The sequence below is a fragment of the Bicyclus anynana genome, chromosome 21, assembly GCF_947172395.1.
Source record: "Bicyclus anynana chromosome 21, ilBicAnyn1.1, whole genome shotgun sequence".
NCBI classification, from domain to species: Eukaryota; Metazoa; Arthropoda; class Insecta; order Lepidoptera; family Nymphalidae; genus Bicyclus; species Bicyclus anynana.
This window is the reverse complement of record NC_069103.1, coordinates 13,927,738-13,952,930: the sequence shown is the minus strand read 5'-3', so window position 1 is coordinate 13,952,930 and position 25,193 is coordinate 13,927,738. Positions and strand designations below refer to the sequence as shown.

Sequence of the window (25,193 nt, the reverse complement as noted above, 5' to 3'; positions counted from 1 at the left end):
ACAAGTAAAGTTGGACCTTTATGCATTTTTATTGCTTTACCTAATTATTGTTTAAAATTATTTCCCGTGTTTCGGTGAGCAAGGAAACTTGGCACTTTATTTGTTTTTATTGGTCTTTGATAAACTTTTGTCCTGTCTATGTCTAATGTGTTCTAATCTATACTTGTTGTTTGTTTGTTTGTTTGATTGAACGCGCTAATCTCAGGACCTACTTGACTACAGGTCCGATTTGAAAAAATTCTTTCAGTGTTAGATAGCCTATTTGTCGAGGAAGGCTATAATATATTATCCCCGTTTTCCTACGGGAACGGTTGACCGTGTCTTGGCGAACAAGTCAAGCCGTCGATTCTAAAAATAATTGTTCCCTCTGTGGGCAGACGAAATTGATGAAACAGAATGTGGCGGCCTCCGTGGCGCAGTGGAATGCACGGTGGATTTACAAGGCGGATGTCCTGGGTTCGATCCCCGGCTGGACCGATTGAGGTTGCCATAATTGGTCCAGGTCTGGCTGGTGTACCTAATAGTTACCGGCAAAGACGTACCGCCAAGCGATTTAGCGTTCCGGCTTGTACATATGTTTTCTGTGGTTCCGATACGATGTCAAAATGACAAAAAATTACACAGGAGGTTGCCATAGATAATAGAAACCTACTTCACAGTTGTCACATTTAAATTCGGCAACGTCGAAACCATGAGTCAAACTATTAGGTAATGTTGCTTTAAAACTATTTAGTTATGACTTTAATGAAGCTTGATTTAATTAAACTTTGTGTATGAATCAAAATTAATTAAAACAACTCGTTCTTTTGATAACTAAATAACTGGATCAAGGTAAGGCTTCCGCGGTGAAACTTTCAACATTGGATTGACTCATTAAATTAATTTCGAAAATGGAACCGTAAATATTTTCTATAGAATAGAACGGATTGGATTGAGGAATTAATTTTCTCTCATTTGCTGGGAAATTGCTTTATTATTAGAATAAAACAAAACGTTAACTGACTAGCAACTTACCTACTATTGTCTGGTTATAAAAGTTAACTCGCTAGCAACTTATTATTGTCCGAATAAAGAATAATATCTACATTTGATATGTCAATTTAACCTTTCTGATACCATATGGAATAAACTAAAAAATACCTTGAGTTTTTTTAATTTCGTTAATTTATCTTTATTATTTTATTTTATTTATTTATAATAACTTTATTGCACAAAAAAGAAAATAACAAAAGAACATATTTTATAGGCAAAAGGCGAAAACTAATAGTGATCTCTTCTAGGCAACCTAAACATTATTACTTATTACCTAAACTTTATTACTTATAATACCCATATTAATGTAGTACGTTTATTTATGACCCTAAAAAAAAACTACTTTTATAAGGTCTATGCATATTTTATCAAGCTTTTCTTTCTTTTTAGAAAATATGAAATTGGGAAATTGGTAGCGTTACACTCCTGTGTTTTAGAGAGTAAGTTAAGCACTTGTGCATGTTAATTAACATCTGATATTAAACGTTAAAGGGTCAAACAGTATAGGCCCGCCATTCTTTCCATTGGCGTTGTGGGTGTTAGCTCCAAATCCCCTTTTCTATTTAATAGTTAATTATTCTGATAGAGAGTATAGCATTCCAACTATTTAGATTAAGTAATCTAAGTTTAAAAATAGAACGACATCCGAAAATCAAATACATTTCAATACTGGAATAACAATTTGAAATTAAAAATGGAATGCATTACTGGAGCGGCAAATGTAACAGCAAACAATTTCGCGCCAGGCCATCTCCCCAATGTTGCCACACTAAAGAAAGATAAACTGCGGCCGTCTGGCTGTGACGTGTCCACTCCGCCCGCATTAGGCGCGCTTACATGGAAACTAAGTGTGTCGCGCAAGTATTTTTTCCCTGCGGCAATTTTAATTTCAGGCTTGCTGACCGACGAGCGCGCGCGAGTGGCCGACGCTTTGATGTATGGCAACACTCGACGGTGCAGGTATCGGATTAATGGAAAAATATTGCCTTTATAAAAAAACATTGCACGTGCGCGGGGAAAAATTACTTTTGGTTTGGTCGTTTGGAAATATCTAACTATTTAAGTGGAAAATTGAGTCATTAGATTGTTCCTTGCTAAATAAAAACTACAATATCATCCGTCGGTAAATTAATTTGTCGCGGTGACCAGTGCCGTAGCGTGCCTAGGCGGGGTCCTGTATCAAACTTAGTTGAAGGGTAAAAATTTATCACAAAATGTAAAAAATGCTCGCTTAAAATCAGTATGACAGTGACTTAACCTATGTAGAATGTTAATAACTTTTGGGCACACGGTTAACCAGGGAAAGAAGAGATTGTGGATTATTTTGCTTTCACATCGTATCATTGATACGGCTGATACAGTAGTAGCTACGCCCCTGGCGATGACATTTAGAAATCCAATGCAATATGTATTTACTAGGTAACTATGTATCCACTCGTAGTATGACATTCGCGGCAGCTCGAGTGGTGAACGGGACGGTGCTCTAGCGCGTATTTATCTAAATATATTTCACCTTGCATCGGTTTACCTTAGAATAATTTTACCGAGCCTTTGGTAGGGTCACCAAACGGTATCTCAATCATAATATCTTGTATATAAGGCTAAAAATTATCTTTGTCGGCACTAAGTTGAACCTTATTGGCTGCTGGGGTAATTGTTCTAGCCAATGGGTTGAAGTTGCCAAATTGATTATGTCAAGGCGACGCTTATAACAAAATCGCTTCCCGTCATTGTTCGCTTAGATCTTTTAAGCTTTGCAATGGATTTTAGTGTGGTTTTCATCAATCTGTCCCCTAAAGATACACACTACTCGATGTCTAGCGAATCGCTTGCTAGAATATGCTCGCGACTTTGTTCCCGCAAAAACTTCTCTAAAGGGGGTACCTTAGTTTTAGTGAATACTTTCTAAGCAATGATTTTATGCTGTTAAATATGGCAATAAGCATACATTAAAACTGAGGCAAGGCACCCAATTGGCTTCATTTCATTTAGTCGCAGCGGAAACAACGAAAGTTTATTTGAGCTCAATAATATCAACATATTGTCTACAATGCCGAGTTGAGTGTTTAGAAAGATGTAAAAACTATATCCTAATGTAAGTAAACACAAAAGTTTGCATGTGTGCACCTGAGTTTGGAACAGTTGTTGTTGTGATTTTGTTGGCACCTAACGTATCTGATAGTATTAAAATCATTGTTTCTAAGTGGATGCCTATATGATAATAACCATCTGCAGCAATCCGGTCAGTGGTTTGAACTGTGTGTTAATAATAGATCAGTTGTGGTGTTGGTTGGCGAGAAAGCCATTTTGTGATAAAGCTGCTCTGAGCTTTGCTGTGTTCATAACATCATTCTTGACAACCCATGTTTGGCTCACCGTTGAGCACGAATCTCCTCTCAGAATTAAAGGGGTTAGGATAATAGGTAACACACTACGCGCGAATGCGTCAATTGGTAGACTTCACACACGGAGAGAATTAAGAAAATTAACAGGTCTTATCCAGGTTTCATCATAAAGTTTTTCCTTCACAATTTGAGACAAAGTTCAAGACATGTACATTAAAATTCACATAGCTGAAAAGTTAGAGGTGCATGCCCCGGACCGGATTCGAACCTATGCCCTCCGATTAGAGGATTCCACTGGACAGGTTCCTAGGTAGGTACCTACTCATAACAAAGTGTTATACATATTTTTATGCTTCTACTGTTTGGAAATATTGGTGTTGGCATGCGTAGTGGTTGAGTGATCAGACACGCAATCAAATAAATAAAAAACCTCATTTTGTAACTGTTAAAAATCGCTTCGCAATCATAGAAAGTATCGCGTGACAATGTACAAATAAAAAAAATTATAAATAAGAACCTTTTGGTTTCGGTTGAAAATGAAAGTCCGGCATTCCGTCCTGGTAACCCTAGCTGCGACTGCATCGACCTCATGTTATTTGCGGACGTGAGGCCTTGTGTTTACCCAGCCAAGACTCTAGTGGTGGACAAACATGGGACCGATCGCTCGGAATTGCTTATTTTGTCTCTGCCTACACGGCACACGGCTGTCGACTCCCTTTTACCTGGTAGGTATCTGGGATTGTACTGTATTTCCTACAGGGTGACATTTTGAAATAGACTATATGATTATGGGTACAAAAAATAAAAATGAATTAAATTTACATTATAAAATAACTTCTAGGAAGCGTGGAAAACGATTGTTTTTTTTATTTAAAAATTATGAACATACAGCCATATTTCTTTTGTTTTAAACATTAGAAATATCGTTGCCATTTTGAACAAAGTGTGTAATAGGAGAATTAACTTAGTTAATTACTGTATTTACACTTATTAAAAATTGTCATAACTCAAAATTAAAACAGATTACTTGTTTTTAATTATCAATGAATTTACTAACTCGACTATTTTATTTTGATCGCAAATATAGAGATTGATTGTATTAAATAGTTGTATCAGTATAGGTAGTCTAATATTAATTTTTTTTTTCAATCAAATTATCAAATCATTTCCATGACATTCAAAACATACACATTTCGTAAATATATCAGTCAGTTCCAAATGACCCAAACCTAGGCTATTTACTTTTAAAAGAGTATAAAATCACCAACGCTGTAATGAATATAAAAGATATTTTGTAAAAGCATTGGTAATAAAAATCTTTAATATACTCAGTACCTGTTTAATAAAATGTATTATACATCTCTCTCTTAAACATCAATGATTAATTTCGAGATGCTACCTACTAAAGCACCTACATAAAGATTTTTATAATGAACAATGTGATTGTTCCCAAAAAGTCACCCTGTATACTTTCTTGTCGTTAACTTTTTTTTTTAATAATTCGGTGCACGGCTTCGAGAGGCAGTGTTTTTGTGTCCTACACGTACAGTTTACCGTTTAATCTCTTTACTACTAAGCAGTAGACGGTGGAGTGGAGGCGATTACGTGTGTTTTTTGTATCTCATTAACTCGTCTATTAGCTTCTAGTTCTGTTACACCTCGTTTACGATTGTCTAGTTTTTTCTACACTTCAGTTTTATGCGTAATTGATTTTGTGTTGTTCTTTCAATGAATTTAGTGTTGACTTGTTAATCGATGTTTTGTTTTGTTTAGTTTTTTTTGTGATAATCCGATTTATTACGGTGGATTAAATTTGATATGTGTTTGTAATTAATTGCTTATTCTAGGTATTAGTATAGAATTATCTATCTATTACTTGTTTGGATTGTGAACACATAGTAATGTTTTTAAATTTATAATATTGTTTTCTTTAGTATAACATATGTACCTACAACCTATAACTAACAACTTATTTTTAGGGTACCGTAACCAGGTAAAATAGGGAACCATTATAGGATCACTCGTGTCCGGAAGAAAATTTTATATGATAGATAATAATTAGTTATTTCTCCGGATATACTGAACCGATTAAATTTTCTAAATAATTATAGGTAGGTATAAATTCTTGTAACCGAAAAATGGTTTGACGTGAATAAACAAAATCTGATTATGGGATAAAAGATTGAAATAATAAAAAAGCACACTGCATCGTGTGAAATATCAAATGAATCTACTTAAGTAACTTCTCATAATTTATAATGTTCTAGTTAAGTGATATCCAATGTGATCCAATGTGGTATAGGTAAACCTTCACATTGGATCACACCTAAGCTTTTTTTGTGATTGGTAAGCTAGCTAAGTACCTAATCCCAATTTTATCTAACGTAGGTAGAACTTAGACCATTAATAACAGGTACAAGATAAAAATCCTACTTAATATTAAAAATGCGTAAGTTTCTATGGATGTTTGGATGCTTGGATGCTTGTTACTCTATAACGCCGCTACTACTGAAGCTGAAATTTGGAATGGAAATAGATTTTACTCTGGATTAACAGTAGGCTACTTTTCATCCCGAAAAATCCATGGTTTCCCGACATTTGCGAAAACTGATGATTTTGATGATATGAACGTTTGTTACTCTTTCACGCCTCAACTAATGAACCGAATTAGCTGGTATTAAGATATATTATAGCCTGGATTAACACATAGACTACTTTTTATCCCGGAAAAATAGGTTCCCGAGGGATTTGTGAAAAACTAAATTCCACGCGGACTAAGTCGCCGGCGTCCGCATATTAATAAAAATGTATTCATACAGAAACATCAAGACAAAGGCAGGTTGATTGATAAAATTAAAACGTTTATCCATCGCCTGTCTGTGTCTATGGTAGAGCAATCATTTCTACAACACAATAGACTTGTTTATGAACGGTACTTCAACACAGATGTTATTGTTTGATGACGTCTCGACTGCTTCGTTAGTGAGGCTGTTTCACAACTTTCATACTGCACACTACCAGTAGAGCCGTGATAGCCCAGTGGATATGACGTTTGCCTTCGATTTAATGGCATTGGTTCTAATCCAGGGTACGCACCTCCAACTTTTCAGTTATGTGAATTTTAAGAAAGTAAATATCACGGGTTTCAAACGGTACAGGAAAAACTACGTGTGTGAAGTCTGCCATTCACAGCGTGGTGGACTATTAGCCTAACCCCTCTCATTTTGAGAGGAGACTTGTGCTCAACAGTGAGCCGAATATGAGTTGTTAATGATGATTACGCTATCAGTGGCGTGCACGAGGCTTCAACAAGGGTAGGCAGTAGGTAGAATTATATTATAGAGCTCCTTAATCTAGTCCTATTGGAAAATCCATTGTCAAGCGGTTTTCGAAATATTATCGTGATGACGACCTTTGGCTTTTTAATATTCAGATTTGGTTTATTAGTAGGTACCTACAGGCTACAGGCGTCATAGGAGTGTTGAGTATGCTTATTCATAGGTAGGTATGTATATAACACTTGAGGACCGCTGTCTGTTTACTTGTCTTAACTAATATTATAAAGATTTGATTATTGTTTGTTGCAACAAATAGGCTCCGAAACTACTGGGCCGATTTTAATTATTTCCCCAATGGAAAGCTACATTATAAGCGCGTAACATAGGCTATATTATATTACCGTATTCCCACGGTAACGGTAACTAGGCGGGTGATACCGCGTGTCGTTAGTTACAAATAAAGCAAGTCCACCCCTACACCTGCACAATACAAGTCAATTAATACCGGATCAGTGTAATCGTTCACGTCAAACGTCAGTCACGGGTCGTTTCCCGCCTAATTTACAGCCGCCATCTTTGTTTTCATCTCAAGTGGACGTTAAGGGACCCTAGCGCACGTTAACATAAACTTATTGCCTTTTATTATTTGTTTATAGTTACAAAGACTACCATAAAAGTAAAGAGAAAACATAGATTCGGTCAGTATTCCGCAAAAAGTATTTTCAGGAAAGTTTAGAGGAATATTACGGAAATACAACATCTTGAGAAAGAAGTTCATTTGTTAGGTACTCTACATACACTCTGTTTGTGTTGAATTATGGTTAGACCTAATTTCAATTATTGGAATGGAAATAGATTTTACTCTGGATTAACACATAGGCTACTTTTTATATGGGAAAAATCCATGGTTCCCGCGGGATTTGTGAAAAACTAAATTTCACGCGGACGAAGTCTCGGGCGCCCGCAAGTACCTATCAAATATATTGAAAATAAGAAGGCATACATTTTACAAGGCCTTGTTTTTCATAAAATTGATCGCTATTTTAAATTTAAATTGACCTAGAATTGCAAGGGTCTGTCCATGTTTATGAACAGTAATATCACAGTACGCAAACCAATTCGAAATAAGATACTAAAAAATATTAAAATGAACATAACTTGTCACACAACTCTAGTGGAGGGTCGTTCAGTTTTACAATATCTCTACATACGTTGTATACCGCATATCAAGTGTTTTCCGCTTTTATAAAACCCCGTCGGATGCTCCCTCTAATTTTCCTATTAATCTGTGGGTATTATTTGAACTTTCTCCCCGACTACTGGATTTTCAACTACAGTTCAGGAATTCGGATCAAGTTTCCAGAGTTCTTTGATTTGTATTGTCTATGGTCAAGTGGCCGACGCCATCTTGAATCGAGTGCACTTTCGGAATTAGTTGGCAAGGGAATAATCAGTTTCGGTCTAACTCTAGAGCGGTGCCAATCCAATATCGGCATAGAAACTACATATTTGAAATGATAAAACTTTTATAACAGGCGGTATAGTCTTTATATAAATAGCTATATGTAGATACGTAAGTATGTTCGTGTGTTTGTTATCTATCACCTGAACGGCTGGACCGATTAGGATAAGTTTTGATAAGTATAAGTAGGTATTTACGTAAATGTTTTATTTTTTAAAAACCGAGATTTTTAAAATTACTAATAAGTATGAAATAATAACAATTGATATCCTATATTTAAGGCTTATTCAGCTCCAAATCTACACACTCTAAAACTCTATTATAGTGTTCTGTAGTACCTACTTGTAGTAAGTAGTAAGTATATTAAGTGAATCTCAAGTTCTATAAAAACTTCACACTTTATAAATATAATACAATGTAGGTAGGTACAGACAGATTGGTGCAAAAATGACAATGAAATAATACAGATCTACTAATAAAGTAACGCATTTTTATATTAGCAAAACATCAAATCATACCGACAAAGACGTACCGTTAAGCCATTTAGCGTTCCGGTACGATGTCGTGTAGAAACCGAAAGGGGTGTGGATTTTCATCCTCCTCCTAACAAGTTAGCCCGCTTCCACCTTAGACTCCATCATCACTTACCATCAGGTGTGATTAAAAGTCAAGGGCTAACTTGTAAAGAATAAAAAAAAAAGTTCAAATTAATTTAAAGTCAGCTTCTATGCAATATTGAAAAAATAAATAAAGGTATAAGGTTACTAAGCGGCCGGCGCGGCGTGCGGGCACGGGCTATGTTTTAACTGCAGCTCTAGCTAATGGTGTTGACAGTGCAACTAATCGTGCTATCTGATACACTTCCCTTCCACCCCCGATTTCAACGCCGATTGTAAATTTAGACGCCCAAAAAACGTCTTTGACGGTCCTGACGACGACATAACGAATGACAATGCTTTCCAGACGACATAACACAAGCTACACAGCGTCTTCGCCGGCGAAAACGAAGTCCCTGATATTTGACGTCATCCGAACGTGGGCTTTTTAACTCTCTCCCCGATCAGTCCGGGCGCCCCCGATCTCGGGGGCGCCCGGACTGATACACTTAGGGCAAAACACCCTTCCAGAACGGCCTTCTTAGCAGAGGTCTGAGCCTCAGAGAAGACCACCTTCAGGCTCCATCAGGCAATGCTTCTGCGTTTGCCCAAACCCCGCGTGACGCCGCTGAAGTCCCATTAAGGAGCTCACGGCACTTACACGAGTACAAAAAAAATCCGATACACTTTACCATTGATATTTTTATTGCATTTTTAAACTGTTCTAAATTCAAATTACTTAGATAACGTACGTTTTAATAAGAACATTGGATTGTTTCTAATTCAAATTACTTTGATAGGCTGGGGCCCTTGGGCACTCAAAAATTGGGGGCCTTTATGGAAAGTAAAAAAGTGAGTTTACTAACATTTTTTACTAATGACCATTTATTATAGGTAGGTAAGTTAACGAATACTACTGCTGGTTTTTTGGTTACGATTACGATAATGGTCTCTTTCAAGATTTCTGTTGAGCAAAATCGTCTATCACGTATATAGATCCTTAAAGTTTTAAAGGATATTAAAATTATCAGTCCTTCGGGGCCCCCTGACAATGGGGACACGGGCTCCGTGTGCCATGGTGAAGACTGTATTGGGTAGAATAAAGTTATTACCCCTTTAAGTAAGCCCATACCATATTGACTGAATCGTCACTTTACATCAGGTGAGATCGCAGTCAAAGTTCTGTCATTGAATAAAAATTAAAAAAAAGAAGTTTCAGAGTTTATTTAAATCAAACTTTCTCTTTTGTAATATTAGTATAGAGTAGATATAGGTTATAAATGGGGCGTTAGGCATAACATTAGGTATACTATCATCTCATCTGAAGTAACAACACCGGCGCTGTGAGCGGGCGGGCTGCGCGCGCACGTATCGACGCGTCGGCCATTTTGAGTCGAGTGCCGTATTACGCGTATTTGTCCGCTGAGCTGCGACTTCATGTGGTTACTATTACTGCTCTATGGGAGTTTAGGTTTTAGTTAACCAAAGGGTTAAGTCTTATATAGGACAACGGCTTATTCGGGTCCTCCTTTATAGGTATACCTAACGAATTCACTAGTTCCGTGGTTATTTTACATTATATATGCGAGCGCTTGATTGCAATCATGCATGACAGTAAATTATGATACAGCCTATAGTGGAACGCGTTTTTTTATTCTTTACAAATTAGCCCTTGAATTTAAAAAAAAAAAAGAATATTTGCCATATTTTGTAAAATATGACCAATATTTCCATTTCCCTCCAGTTAGTTGAAAGACTGTGTTAGGAGTGGGTACTACAATAGACCAACGGGGCGGGGATCGAACCACTACCCCTCGGTAATGAGTCCGACCGCTCTTACTGTTGAGCTGTTGAGGCTATTGTACCTATATAATTATTACTTAACAATCTGACACAACAATCGAATCCAGGACATCGTGATTAGAAGTTAAAAGGCTATTCATTGGAGTAGGCAATTTGGCACAATGGACTTTTTAAATTTTCAATTGAGATCAACATTTGACAACAATTGAGACACCTAATAATTTTTATATTGTAAGCCTGATACAAGTTTTATTTTTAAAATGAAAAATAAAGTTAGGTATTTAGCTACTTCTACTTCATAGTAAAGATTGAGGAAAATCAATTTTCACCTCTTTTGTACAAAGTTCACTAAAACTATTTTCTGACTTAGAATATAGGTACATAAATCCGTCGGGACAAAGTTATACTTAACTATTGCTTTACCGCACATAGTAATTACCTATATTCTTTTTTTTTAACGATTTAGTATATACCTAAAACAAGCCGGTTCATGAATCAATTCCGTGGGGACGGGAGGAAAAATCTGTACTTCAGAGTTATCGTATGTACAAAATGAAATGACCTTAACTGAAAATGTACTTTATTATCGAATTTGTTCATTTTTTTCGGCAATTTTTTGTAAGTCATCCGGAGCCAGTTTGGCCATGTAAAGTATTAATTAATTTAATTTTTCTAATCTATTCTATATATCTATTAATCTATATTTCAGATACCACAGGGTGACTCCGAATTCGGAACATCATCAAGACGTGATAAATCTACAATCGTATAAATCCCTTGCACACCCTAGAACGGTCCAGTGCCCACCCTAGATTACTGGGCTACCGATTTAAAATTCTATAATGGACGCCAAAATACAAAATATACAAAGAAAAATCAATAAAACCAATAGACCTGTTTCAGAGGCCAGCGTCCACAAAACGAAATTTCTATATTGTCAGCGGCATGTCAGGGGCCTACCCTAGGAAATAATCTTAAATACTATAGTAGATTACAGATGTCTACAATAACAATAGATCTAGTCGTAATAAAATAAAGAACATTCCGCCGACTCACTGGCAAACCTGGGGTCGTTGGAGGCGGGGTACCAGCTGGCCCCGCGCATGTCCCCGTAGTGCGGCAGGTCGGCGGGGGCGCAGCCGTAGCCCTGCATGGGGGCGCCGCTGTACAGCGGCACGGCGTAGGGGTTGGCCGCCATGCCGCAGGACGCCGTGGGCCCGAGCGGGGAGTTTATGCTGCTCCCGGACGAGTTCGACCTGGAAAGAACCTCCCGTCAGAATATCCTTTTTTGACTGGTAGGTGACCTCGGCCTAGTGGCTAGTTACCACTCTACGATGCCGTGTAGAAACCGAAAAGGGTGTGGATTTTCATCCTCCTCCTAACAAGTTAGCCCGCTACCATCTTAGATTGCATCATCACTTATCATCAGGTGAGTAGTGAAGGGCTAACTTGTAAAGAATAAAATAAAAAAAAATCCTCATCTTCATTTCATTTTGTTGCAAATAGCTTAGGACGAAATTGATCTAGTAAGAATCTTGGGTCTTTGTCTTAGGAATTGCGGAAAAATTGGACCTGTAAAGAACCTTCAGAACACATTTTCTAGTAAATTATCTTTTATTTCACCAATTTCAATATCGTAATGTACCTCATTACGCACATGTGTGCATTTCTGTCAGAAAAGTGCTCAACATTTTGTGAATATAATTAACTTTGTGAGATAAAATGTAATAAATAAACATATGATTCTTTCATTTTAATAATTTTCATTTTGACAATAAATGATAACGATTTATAATTAACAGATATTATATAATTAACAGAAACACAAAAATATTAATTTACAGCCTCTGCTTCCTTACTAGATTAGCAATATCGCCTCGGCTTGAATTGTATAAACTTACCGCTCTTATATAATAATGTATTCATTACTTTTGCATCATTTATAGACAGAACCTTGTATATTCATTTTCTGTGCTAGAACTTTGAATTAATTAAATTTTATAAAAGAAAGCTTTGGTTAGTTAGAATTTAAATCATTATCATCTAAAATAATATGCATAATTTATTGAAATAAAAAAAAACTTTAACTATAGCTAAGCTATCTATATCAAAGGTGATCTATAAAATTACTGTCCACCATCCCGGAGGTCCACTTTTTTTTTAATGTAAAATGGTGGTCGCCCGCAATAATTTTCATTTTTAGTGTTGAATAGGTTTGACCCAAATCCGCCACACGCAGTCAATGTGCGGCGCCAGCTCGTCACTCGTCACCCATCCCGTCACGTCACTCGTCACTAGGCACCGAACAAAGCGGGGCTTATCTGCCTAATCCCTGTTTACACAATTTAATCTGCTACCACCCTCTAAGTCCCTAACCGGCTCGATTCAACTTAGGCCTTATTTGCACGATCGACAAAACAATTTTAGGCTCTTTAAGTAGGCGTTAAAAGCTGTTAAAAATCGCCTAACAAGTAGGTAACATTAATGTTTTTTTTTTAATTTCATGACCTATTCGTCAATTATTTTATTATGACGCCGCGTGGTTTCACCCGCGTGGTTCTCGTTCCCGAAGGAGTACGGAGATAATATATACCCTTTAGTCTTCCTTGATAAATGGGCTATCTAACACTAAAAGAATTTTTCAAATCAGACCAGTAATTCATGAGATTAGCGCGTCCAATCAAACAAACAAACAAACTCTTTAACTTTATAATATTAATATAGATTAGTAAGTTTTAAGTGCTTTATTGGAATTTAGCGAGACAGAGACTAAAAATTCGCAAGTTTTTAACTGACTTAAAACGGAGGATCTGTATCCTCTATCAGGCAAACTTTGTAGGTACAATATTTGATTATTAGTCTATGATTTACAAACGAGTGTGAGATTTTTTTGTCAAAAACTGATCTCTTAACTAAAACAGTGGCAAAGTGTGAATGAGCCCTAACAGGTTCGATTTAAGTAAAATATTATCCTACACACGACTTTAGGCTTTACGCTTTACTAAATAGAAATTATCATTAAAAGCGATCTGCACATATAAAAGACCCGACGCCATCACTGTTTGACTTGACAAATTGCGTTTTGACAGGGCGGGAAACTGTTACATTTACTTAGGCTGGGCTTTTAATTGGGGATAATTTCATTTAAAATTAGAATTTGGAATGTTTTCTTTCAATTTGCCATAATTGTAATGGCACTAGAGCTCCCTCTTATTCTATTAGATCTATTACTTTTCTGGTCATGGACTATTTATATTTTTATTTTATATTAGTAAAAGTTCTTCTCAGCAGAACCTCACATTCTGAACCGGTGGTAGAGTCATTACAAATAGTAACACATTTCAAAAGTGCTTGCAAACTATACGCATGTTTGAAATAAACGAATTTTGATATTGGCCTTTTGAGAAATACAGAGGTAACCGAAATGTCCTGGATTCTGTTTCTACGGTACAATTCAGATGTTTTACTTAAATATATTTGATTATAAATACCTAAGCGAAGTATGCACAATACCTTATACTATTATTTGTCTGTCGTATTGACATGGTCGCTTGGAGGCAATTGGTTCGAGTAATTAAGTATTTTATGTAATTATAATAAACATTGTAGGTATCTACCTAAATAATGATGATTTTAACAGAATTAAGTTGTTTATAACTGTTGAGTTTATTGCTGGCTCTTCCGCATAACACTTGCGTTCTGGTTGTAGTATTTATAAATAGTAAACTTAACATTTCATAAAAGCTTGTAAACAAAGTCTACCTACTTGAAATGAACGAATTTTGATTTTGTTTTTGACCTTCATTTCAAAAGAGCAACTGTTGAGTTTCTTGCCGGTATCTTCTCAGCAGAACCTGCCTGAACCGGTGGTAGAATCTTTACAAATAGTCAACTGACGTGTCAAAAATGCTTGTAAATTGAGCCTACTTGAAATAAATGAATTTTGATTTGGATTTAATAACCTTTTAGGCGCAATTGGGGTTCCCAGCATGGTAAAATTTAGACATTTTTCAACTTGTATATATTTGGCCATAGATATAGATAGCTACCTAAGCGAAGTATGCGCAATGTCTAATATAATATAATATAATATAATATAATATATAACATTGGGCACAGGCGTGAGTCCGGCACCACTCGCCCACTGTCAACACTCACCGTGTTGTGTTATGCAAAACTACTTAAACGACTTCACACTACCAACTACCTCTGTTACACGACTACTGCTTGATCACGACTTGATCCAGCCATAGTATAGGTTCGATTACCGTTAATTCCACAATATTTTATTTTGATTATAGCTGATTTACCCTGAGGACTCATTAGGAACCTGAATTGCAGAAGGAATTTTTCACTTGTATAATTTGAAGTGCATTTTCTAGTTATAAACCTTGTGCACACCACTGGTAGGCGCCTACTTACGTAGGATGTTTTTAAACTACTTTCTTTCTGAGTTCCTTCAGTGAGCAATTTAATGATCGCCTACAGATTTGGCATACCTATAGATACTACGAGTAATAATATAAAGGAGAAATTTAACTGTTTGTTTGTTGCATTGAATACTGATCCGATGAGAAAAATTTTTTCATTGTTGTGATGCTACGCTACCCCCGAGTGCTATAGGCTATAGTTTATACCCGTATTCCTACGGGAACTGAAACTACGCGGGTGAAAGCGCGCGGCGTCTTGTAATCTAATTAATTTGTTTAATTAGGTGTAATTTTATAACAAAAGTATGAATGTCTTGCTATCACTGGCTCATGTCATATCATATCTATAATATTATAACATTTACACATTGATTGATTTAAATATGACAGCTATATTCACGAAGGATCACTTTTCAAGGTATTGTACCTACGTATACTAATAGATTCTTTAACATTAGATTTCAACGCGATCAAGGCACCTACATTTACAGGTGGCTATAATAAAATTGTTTACCTATTGTTGTAAATGGCCTACGCCGTACAGGCGACTTGTATCTAGTGTATTATTTCTTTTTTTTTTTTTTTTATTAATGTTAGATTGTAAGTTAAAATTGTAAATGGATACTAGAATAAAGGCTTTTTTATTTATTTATTTATTTATTTTATAATAAAATTGTTTACCTATTGTTATAAATTAATTGTGGGTAAGATTATTTACTGCATTAAAATGAACGTTAGTCAAATAATAAATCAGAATATTTACAAAAAATGTCATCATCATTATCATTATCATTTCGAGTTCGAGGTGCATGCCCCGGACCGGATTCGGACCTACATCCTCCGGAATCCTCGGCAGAGGTCATATCCACTGGGCTACCACGGCTCTACAAAAATTATACGCTACATAATGTTTCCCAATACGCTTGAGCAATATTTTTGACAAGGCTTATTCATTTAGGTTAGTCAGGCTGCTAACCTGAGCTTCTTTTTCTTTTTGGACACGGTGTTTTTATTAATCTTAGCTTAACGCCACACTTTTCCAAAGCGGTTTACGAGCTTAGGGACCAGAGTGGTAATGCAGTGGCGTGCACAAGGTTCTTAACTAGGATATGCACTATAGGTACAAATTGTACAAAATGGGAAATTCCTCCTACAATACAGGTATGTAATGAATCCTCAGGGTTTATGCATTGCGTTTATGCATCTATGAAGTGCCCGCCACTAGGTGGTAGGTAATGTTCAATCATGTAATATAATCACATGTGAATGATGAACTGAACAAGTGATAGTAAAAAAAGTCCGACGGCTTAATCTCCGAGGCACGAAAATCTAGCCATAACTTCTAAACTCGAAAAATTGGTAGAAAAAGCAATCAATTAATAGATAACCAGTTAAGTTTACTTAGTAGTTAAGGTAAAGTTGTCTACACTAATATTATAAACAGTAAAGATTTTATTGTTTGTTTGTATGCATTGAATAAGCTCCAAAACGATTAAAACAATTCTGTCACTGTTGAAAAGCTATACTATTCCCGGATGCTATAGGCCATATTTTATTCCTGTATTCCTACGGGGATGAGTACTACACTGGTGAAACCGCGTGGCGTCTTCTAGTTTTTCATAATTATTGTGTTAAACGTAACGTAAAATTATATAGAGATTTATATTTAGGTATATTTAATAATTCATATAGGCCTACTCGGCAATATCACATAAGTACGTAACTCTACCGCCGCATAAAATGACTGCCAGACTGAGAAGGCTGGTAAATTCAGTTGCGATAATAATATCTGCTCTTAAATTCAGTTGGAGAGTTGGAGAGCCGTGATAGCCCAGTGGATATGACCTATTCCTCCAATTCCGGAGGGTGTAGGTTCGAATCCGGTCCGGGGCATGCACCACTAACTCTTCACTCTCATCTAAAGGTGAAGGAAAAACATTGTGAGGTAACCTGCATGCCTGAGAATTTTCTTAATTCTCTATGTGTAAGTCTGCCAATCCGTATTGGGCCAGCGTGGTGGATTATTGGCCTAACCCCTCTCATACTGATCACAATTCTATTGGTAAAAGAATTTTCAAAATCGGGTTATTAGATCCAGGGGTTACCCCCTATTACACCATAAACCTAATACTGTTACCTATAAAACTATACACTAAGACGTCTGGAATATACTAAGAAGTTTGATACATGTTATGTACCTAAATGTAAATTAAAACTTACTAGGTATATAAATCTAAATATCTTTTTAAAAAAGAGCAACTATTACGTTTGTTGTCTGCTCTTCTCAGTAGATTATACTTTATGAACTGATAGCAGACTACAAATACATATCTAACATAAACTTGACTTTTCTAAGTGTTTGTAAACAAAACAAACTATACCTACCCACCTGATTTTGTTTTTCTTTTAATTTCACAGAACTAGGTTCTTTTCTGGCTTCTTTCCGATAGATGTGTGTTTAGATGAAAATCCTACTAATAATAAAAACGCGAAAGTTTGTATGGATGTTTGTTACTCTATAACACCGCAACTACTGAACCGATTTGGCTGAAATTTAAAATAAAGATAAATAATACCCAGGATTAACACATAGGATACTTTTTATCCCGAAAAAAATATGTTTTTTGTAATATTTGCGAAAAAATGAAATACACGCGGAAAAAAATCTTGCTTCGTATTTTAAAGGTATCAATCAGTTACATATCAAACGCAGTAATATAGTAGGTAGGTACATATATCAAACGTAAAAATAATTATTATTTAACAGAAAAATTAAAATAAATGAGGTACTTAATTGATCAATTAATATTTCGTAAATATCAAAGTAAGTGCGAAAGGTAAGTATGCTTAGAATAAATTTACCAGTGAGTAAAGAAATGACATAACTCTGCAAATATAAATTAATTCTACCAGGATTTAAAAAAAAACATTGGAGTGTTTTGATAACTTATCTAAGTATACCTACTTGCTTGTATTTGCTGTAAAACGTGAAACGATTTCATAACTTGTTTTAAAGTTTGAAATGGATGACTCAAATTCCATGTTGAGTAGAATGTCAACAAAATAAATGCGGATATCAATACACAATAGGCCTAAACGTAATAGGATATTATCTGCATTGCCTCGAGGTGCCAGATTAGTTAAAAAACTAAAAAAGATTTGATTTGTTTTCTATTCAATATATTTTTTATTTATTTATCTAGATAAGTAGGTATATAAGAAGGTTTATGTTTTGGATTCATAGTGTCAGAAACTTTTAGATATTTGCGTAATATATTTTTCAAGTAATCGATAAGCACTTACTAATTCACATTTAAATCACGTTTATGCCTCTACAATAGGATAGTTAATAAGCTGCATGATGGCAATTGATAAAATATTTATAAAACAAAGTATTTTTATTTATTATTTGATTAATTGAAATATTTTTTATTTCAACACGTTTTATTTTCTATATAATATACAAATTGTTATTTATAATTTTATTGTTATCATGTACCTATAGTTTCCTATAGGCTGATCTAAGTAGTTGTAATGCAATAGAAACTTTAATATTAAAATCATTTTTTTCATTTTTAATTCACTTCTTCGATTAAAATATCTAGCTGTTTTTGTGTTTTTTTTCACTACTATCACTGCATAAGATCCCATTAATTTATCCGGAAACATCAGGGTCTGTTTTGTTTATAACTGTAAATGACTGCCCTAATAGCGCTTATGTTTAATTATTCATAGGTACATACATATGCATATAAGCTTCGAGAGGCATGACGTCGGCCGGGGTGTCTCAAGGCTACACTCTAAGTCCGCGGCTATTCATCCTCGACAGCGTCGGCACCGAGCGCTCCGGGGAGCAATCGCATCCGCGGCGCATAAATACATCGTCCGAGACACATCGCATCGGCGGCACATCGTTGACCTCACACTCACAACATCGTCACTTGACCGGCGATCACAACATACCTGCACAAACAAACGTCACCGAACTATATCCTTCGACTACTCGCGCCGAGTGCCCTCGAGAGCTTGCCCACTCGACGATCGGCGGGCGGAGGGCGCCCCCCCCGATCGATCCACGCACCTGTACGGCGACGGCGGGTTGTTGGCGAGCTCCAGCTTGCGGTACTCCTCGATGGGCGACAGGATGTCGGTGACGGAGAAGGGCGTGGAGTGCTGCAGCTGCAGTTGGGACAGGTTCTGCTGCAGCACCGACTTGGGCGACAGGCTCATCGCCAGCTCGGCCGCGCTCAGCTCCGGCAGCGCCTCCGCCGGACACGGCGAGTAGCCGCCGCCCTCCGCGGACATCCGACCGGCAACACTCGACGCCACTCGACGGCTCGGCCTCTAGTGGCTCTCTAGCGCGAGAGCGCCGGGCCCGCGCGCGCGCCCCGCCCCGCCGCGCCCACCGCCCGCCGGCGCCGCCATTGGCCGCCGCCCGCCGCGGCGCCGCGCTCCGGCAGTAGCGGCGCCGCGCGGAGGGGGCAGGCCGCGCCGACTGCCGTGCCGACGGCCGCGCCGACTGCCGTGTCGACGCCGCGCTCGCTAATTGCCCGCTCGCCGCCGCGCGGACGCTGATTGAACTTTTGTCGCTTGCCAGTTCGACCAATTAACGGCTAATTGGAATAACGAATGATATTTCTATTGTTGTCGCTCACGACTGGTGCTTTGTTTCATTAGGTAGCTGTTGTATTAGAGTAATTAATCTGTACCTGCCTATGTACCTACTGTGTGTATTATGTTGTGTCAGTTTTCCAACTAAAATAGACTTTATGGACTCTATGAAAGTTAAGAATAAGTTAATTAAATACGTACCTCCTTGCCGTCATACATAAAACAAACCATAATTAGTTTTTATAATTATAAGTAGCCTTTTTTCCCACACTGACTCTACCAAAATTAATTGGGCCTATACCTACCGAAGTAGAATTAACTTACAACTTTTTTTACTTTTGTAGAATACAGATTAGGTACCTACTCATAAGATTAAGGAAACAAGGTGTAAACTATTATATTATATTTTTTAGGAAATTATTATTAGTATACATAGGTACTACCTCCCTTTGAGGTAAGTTCATATTAGAACGTTACCAAATTATTGTTATTTATTTTCATTTCATTCATTACACTTAGGTAGGTAAAACCCACGGAATTAGCTTTAGTGTTTTCTATGTGTTGTGTGGTAAAACTCATAACTGTATTTTATTCATTAGGTACCTCCCTACAACGATATTTTATACTATAGACAAGTATATTACGTGCGAGCAAAATCATAATCAATGTAAATATAATTCTGAACACTCGACTTTGTAGACAATATTTAGGTATTATTTATTTAAATAACTCTCGTTGTGTACTATGCAACTAAATGAAATTAAGACTTTGACGCGTTAGTGCATATCTAATAGTATAAAATCTTTGCCTACATAAGTATGTACCTACTTGAGAGTGTGTGTAGATATGTGTGTAGTGAAGGTACCTTATTATGTACCTACCTAGGTATTTAATTGTAATTATCTACTATTCATACATTATCTGTCTAGGAAACTAGGAAACTGTAATACAGCGCAATACTGGTATACCTACTTACCTACCTACCTATTCGTATATCTGCAGTAAAAGCTCATTCGCGGGGATACATTCTTTAAACGTGTCGCGAATATAGAAACCGTGAATATGGAATGGTATTTTATATTGGACTAGCTGACGCCACGCGGTTTTACCCGCGTGGTTCCCGTTCCCGTAGGAATATGGGGATAATATATAGCCTATAGCCTTCCTCGATAAATGGTCTATCTAACACAGAAAGAATTTTTCAAATCGGACCAGTAGTTCCTGAGATTAGCGCGTTCAATCAAACAAACAAACAAACTTTCTCTTCAGCTTTATCATATTAGTATAGATTATAAGGGATACGTTCTTGGGTGATAAAATATATAACAGAAAAAACAATTTATTGAAGTTATTGATTAACTATTATCTTCAGTCTTAGACAATGGTTTGAAGTATTTTGTAATTTTTTCTTGCTTGACAGTTTTTAAAAGCTTCTTTAATTCAGAGTTATTTTAAGCAGTGGCATTTTTAAAACCATCCATCCGCAATTTTGGCAATAAGTATTTGCAAGTTAAAGTTTAAATTTGCAGATTTTACGTCAGTTTCGTCAGTCAGATCCGCGAATAACGAAATATTCAGCCGCGAATATAGGAATTGGGACGCAATTTTTTCATCAGTGAAAACGTGAATAAAGGAAGCGTGAATAAGGAGCTTTTAATGTATTAGGTACAATCAGTGTTTGGAAGAGTTTGTGTCCTAGATAGAGATTGTACCTAGATATAGGTATATAAGAGAGCTCTATATAAGTAGGTATTTTTTATTATACTTCAGTTGTGTATATTTTTTAAAGTAATACCTGGTTAATATACCTAGTAGAAAGTATTTTTTACACGTCTATCTATATATTTTACATTAAAAATGGAATAATAATAAAATTTTACCTAAAAAATATACAATCGACTTCAAAACCTAAAAACGTACCTACCTACCCACTAAACTAAAAAGCGAAAAATAACATCATAATATTATTATGTGCTACTTGCTGATCAGTTTGAAAACGGTGCTAAGTCGATGATGTAGGTATTAATTCAAGTCATGAGTATTGAAAATATTTAGATATTTCAGTCAGATACTCTTTTATGTGGTTCTTTCAGAAACGGCATAAATTAATAGGTGCGACATCGGCTTCGCACCGTCTTCAAACTGATCAGCAGGTAGAACATGAGAATATTATGATGTTATTTTTCGCTTTTCAGTTTAGTTAGTACGTTTTTAGGGTTCCGAACGTACGTACTACAAAAACGGAACCCTTATAATCTCAATCGCGCACATTTTAAGGACTGTCTGTTTTCTCCTAATGTACCAACTGGACCCTTGGACCAATCCAATTGAAATTTGGTACACATATCAATTCTTATGACCCAAATACAGGGATGTATCGTGAATAGATAAAATTTGAATAAGATGAAAATTTCAAAAAAAAACTTTTTTTAACTCCTCGGTAAGAGGATCGTAAATATATTTTTTTGGATTTTTGAAATAAATGGTTTTCAAGATATTCAAGAAAATAGACCATTCCCCATTTTTGTCAAACACTCCGTTTGGCTCATATGTTTAAATAAGTTTTATTTATAAGTTTTTAATAGTGTTTGAGAAAGAATACAATAAGGAACTTAAGCTAACTTATCCTAATAACTATACAAATCATGCCCACGTGGAATGGTGGCAAGAATACTGGCTGCATTTCCGCGCTGGACAGCCAGGTTGATCCTTTGCGCAAAAAATGAGCCAGCCCTTCTGTTACCAGGCTCATATTGTCAAAAACATATCTATAAATTAAAATTTACATGTATTCATGTTTCAAAAAAATATAGTTTTTTTTAATATAGTAAACCACTATAGAACAAATTCAAGACCGTTTTAAAAAACTGTCAACTTACCTATTCAGCAAAAATGTATTACCATAGACCAACGACTCTCAAAGTGGTTCAGATTGACCCCATGAGTCTACGGAAAACTCGGCGGAGGTCTACGTAGACGTGATATAAAAATGGGGTTCACAATTCGTAAGCCACAAGGGTCACAAGGTTTTTTTGTAAGTATTGAAAAAAAACTGGTAGGTATCATACTGAATGCGGAGTTTTCTAAATCAAATAATTGTGAATTGATTCCTTCCTTGTGCTGCGAATAGTAGGTATATCAAAAAGTAAAGTTGGCTGAAATTACTTTTCGCCTGGATAATTTTACTTTGAGTCATTCACTTACAGCACAATCAATTAATTAACTAGGAACCTAATCAATTCTCACTTTTTTTTTTTAAACTGTTATTTCGTGGTGGTTGATGATTCAGCTGCTGCAACGAAAAGGGGAAAGGCCGGTCCATACAACGCCGGCCCAGGGAACCCAGGTATAACTACCCCCGAAAAAGTATATGGAGATGATAATAATATATGATGTATATATTATAAGTATCTAGTTAATTAATTGTCTTAGTAAAAGTATGTTTCTTAAAGAAAAATACATTTTTTTATCATTCTTCTAGGGCAAATTGTTCGCCGGTATACCAAATTGGCGAAGTAACATGTGAAGCTGTATTTTTGTATTTTTTTTCTTTTACCAACAAGCTTAACAAAGAAGAAAACGAACAAACAAATCAATCATAAGTCTTCAAAAAATATCGTTAAACTCAGGCTGTAGGTATGGTCAACGATCTTAGCTTGTCCCGTTGTGGACACAAAACTTTTTTTGATAAACTAATGATTTCATTATTAAAGTAGAATTATCAAGATTTTTTAGATATAAGTAAACGCCGGGTGGTTAGGTTAAATCTGGGCCGGAGATTGCCATTCCTCTTTCTTTCTGCGAATCTAATTTTTTTGTCGATTTTTGGATATAAATTTAGCAGGGGGTCCACTGGATCTGTTAAATTAGAAAGTGGTCTATGAGAAAATCTTGGGGACCTTGCGGATAACGCAGTGGGTGGCCCAGCCTTCTGCATCCACAGCCGTGGGTTCGATTTCCACAACTAGAAAATTACATTATGCTGCTGTATAAGACCCATAAGTCCAAATTAATAGGTACAGTGGCCTAATTCACTGTTTAAGTTTATTAACTTTTAACAACTTATTTAAGTGGTCAACAAAGTGTCATCTACAAATGACACCGTAACATGACATTTGTAATTTGTATCATAGTATGTGGATGACATTTTGTCAATTGATTTGTTTTTTATTTGATAATAAAAACCAAAATATCATCATCATCTCATAGTTCATAAGTAAATGCCAACTTAGTAGTGCAGTGACTTGTGGGTAGTGACCATGTCTTCTACATCCACGGGTTCAAATCCCACAATTGCAAAATGTTCGTGTTTTAATATATTGTAGGTACATTAAGAAGGTAGCTACCTAATTATATCAGCTAATAGCTATTTTAGTAATGAAAATATGCTTTGTAAAATAAACAAGAAAATGATTTGTAAAATTTATTTATGAAAATGATTAAAACATCTTGATTGTTGCTTATTTCGTTTTATTTTACTTTTTACAATAACGTCGCTAGTGCGAGTTTCGAATTCACCTTTACCTCTCTCTGTCTAACGCGATACTATACAATGAAAAACGTAGAGGTAAATTCAAAAGTCGTATTTACGAGTTAACCAACGATTTTAGACTTTAATATAAAATCTTTGGTTACACCTACAAAATATCGCTACTACAGAATAGTAGGTAGGTTACTACTACCTACCTACCTACCTTACTGGTCTAGCTTTGAAATATTGAGCTTTTCTTTCTATCAAGAAATTCTCAATAAAAAATCAACTCGGAGTCGTTCTCGGAGTCGTAAAACCGTCGGTCCTGGGTCTCTAGCCATGTGGCACGTCTCTTTCTACAAACGTTAACGCTTAGAAAACTAAAAAATGTATGGAAATGACAGATCCGATCGATAACTTAATCACGTGACCTATCGATAATAAAATGCATTCCCATACATTTATTAATTTACGAAACGTGTGCGATTGTACAAAGTTAATCGACGTGCCACATGGCTAACGGCTTTGGTCATTATTAATAAGACCTTAAATATCTATGGTAATAATCGTTGAAAAGCGAAATATTAAACATCCTCTTTGACGAACTCTCTGGTGCAGATGGTAGCGCTGTAGTTTTCAAAAGAGGGCTCCTGGATTCAATTTCCAGCCGATTTTATATTTTCTCAATTGGCATAGCATGACCTTACCGATAAAGACGTACCGCCAGAGGTAAGTATGGGTAGAATAAACTTGAAGGTACCAAAACTTAACTACCTCTTCCAAGTAAGCCCGCTTCTATCATAATTCATGACTGTATCGTTACAAAACATCAGGTAAAACCGCACTTAAGGGCTAACCTACTTGGTTAAATTAAAAAAATGTGAACCGTAGTGAGAAAGTACCCCATGCTATGTATTTCAATTATTTTCATTAAACTAATGTCCTGGCATCTAGTGGCAGAATTAATGAAATCAAGTAATAGCGACATCTTTCAATGGGTAGAGAGTAGAGTTTGTAGTTCAAACTATTTGTAACAGTGACATCTTTTGGTGGCAATGCAAAGCTCAAGATATTTCCAGTGTGTTTGCTCCCTATAGGTAATTAAACTATTATTGTACAATGCTTATTGTAGTTTAAATTAATAAATAGTGGTTTTTAAAATACC

General features: G+C 36.1%; 1 protein-coding gene across 1 annotated transcript in view; it reads right to left on the bottom strand.

Annotated features, from left to right (window-relative positions):
- The window catches only part of LOC112054758 (thyroid transcription factor 1-like), a 51,952-nt gene extending 32,664 nt beyond the window's left edge, over nt 1-19,288 (bottom strand). Inside the window, exons 1-2 of the mRNA XM_024094652.2 lie at nt 19,028-19,288; nt 11,573-11,772 (exon numbers count right to left, since the gene is read on the bottom strand). Coding sequence (XP_023950420.1) covers nt 11,573-11,772; nt 19,028-19,251 — 424 coding nt within the window. The 5' untranslated portion in view covers nt 19,252-19,288. The remainder of the gene's footprint in view (nt 1-11,572; nt 11,773-19,027) is intronic.
- Between the last annotated feature and the right edge of the window lie 5,905 nt (nt 19,289-25,193).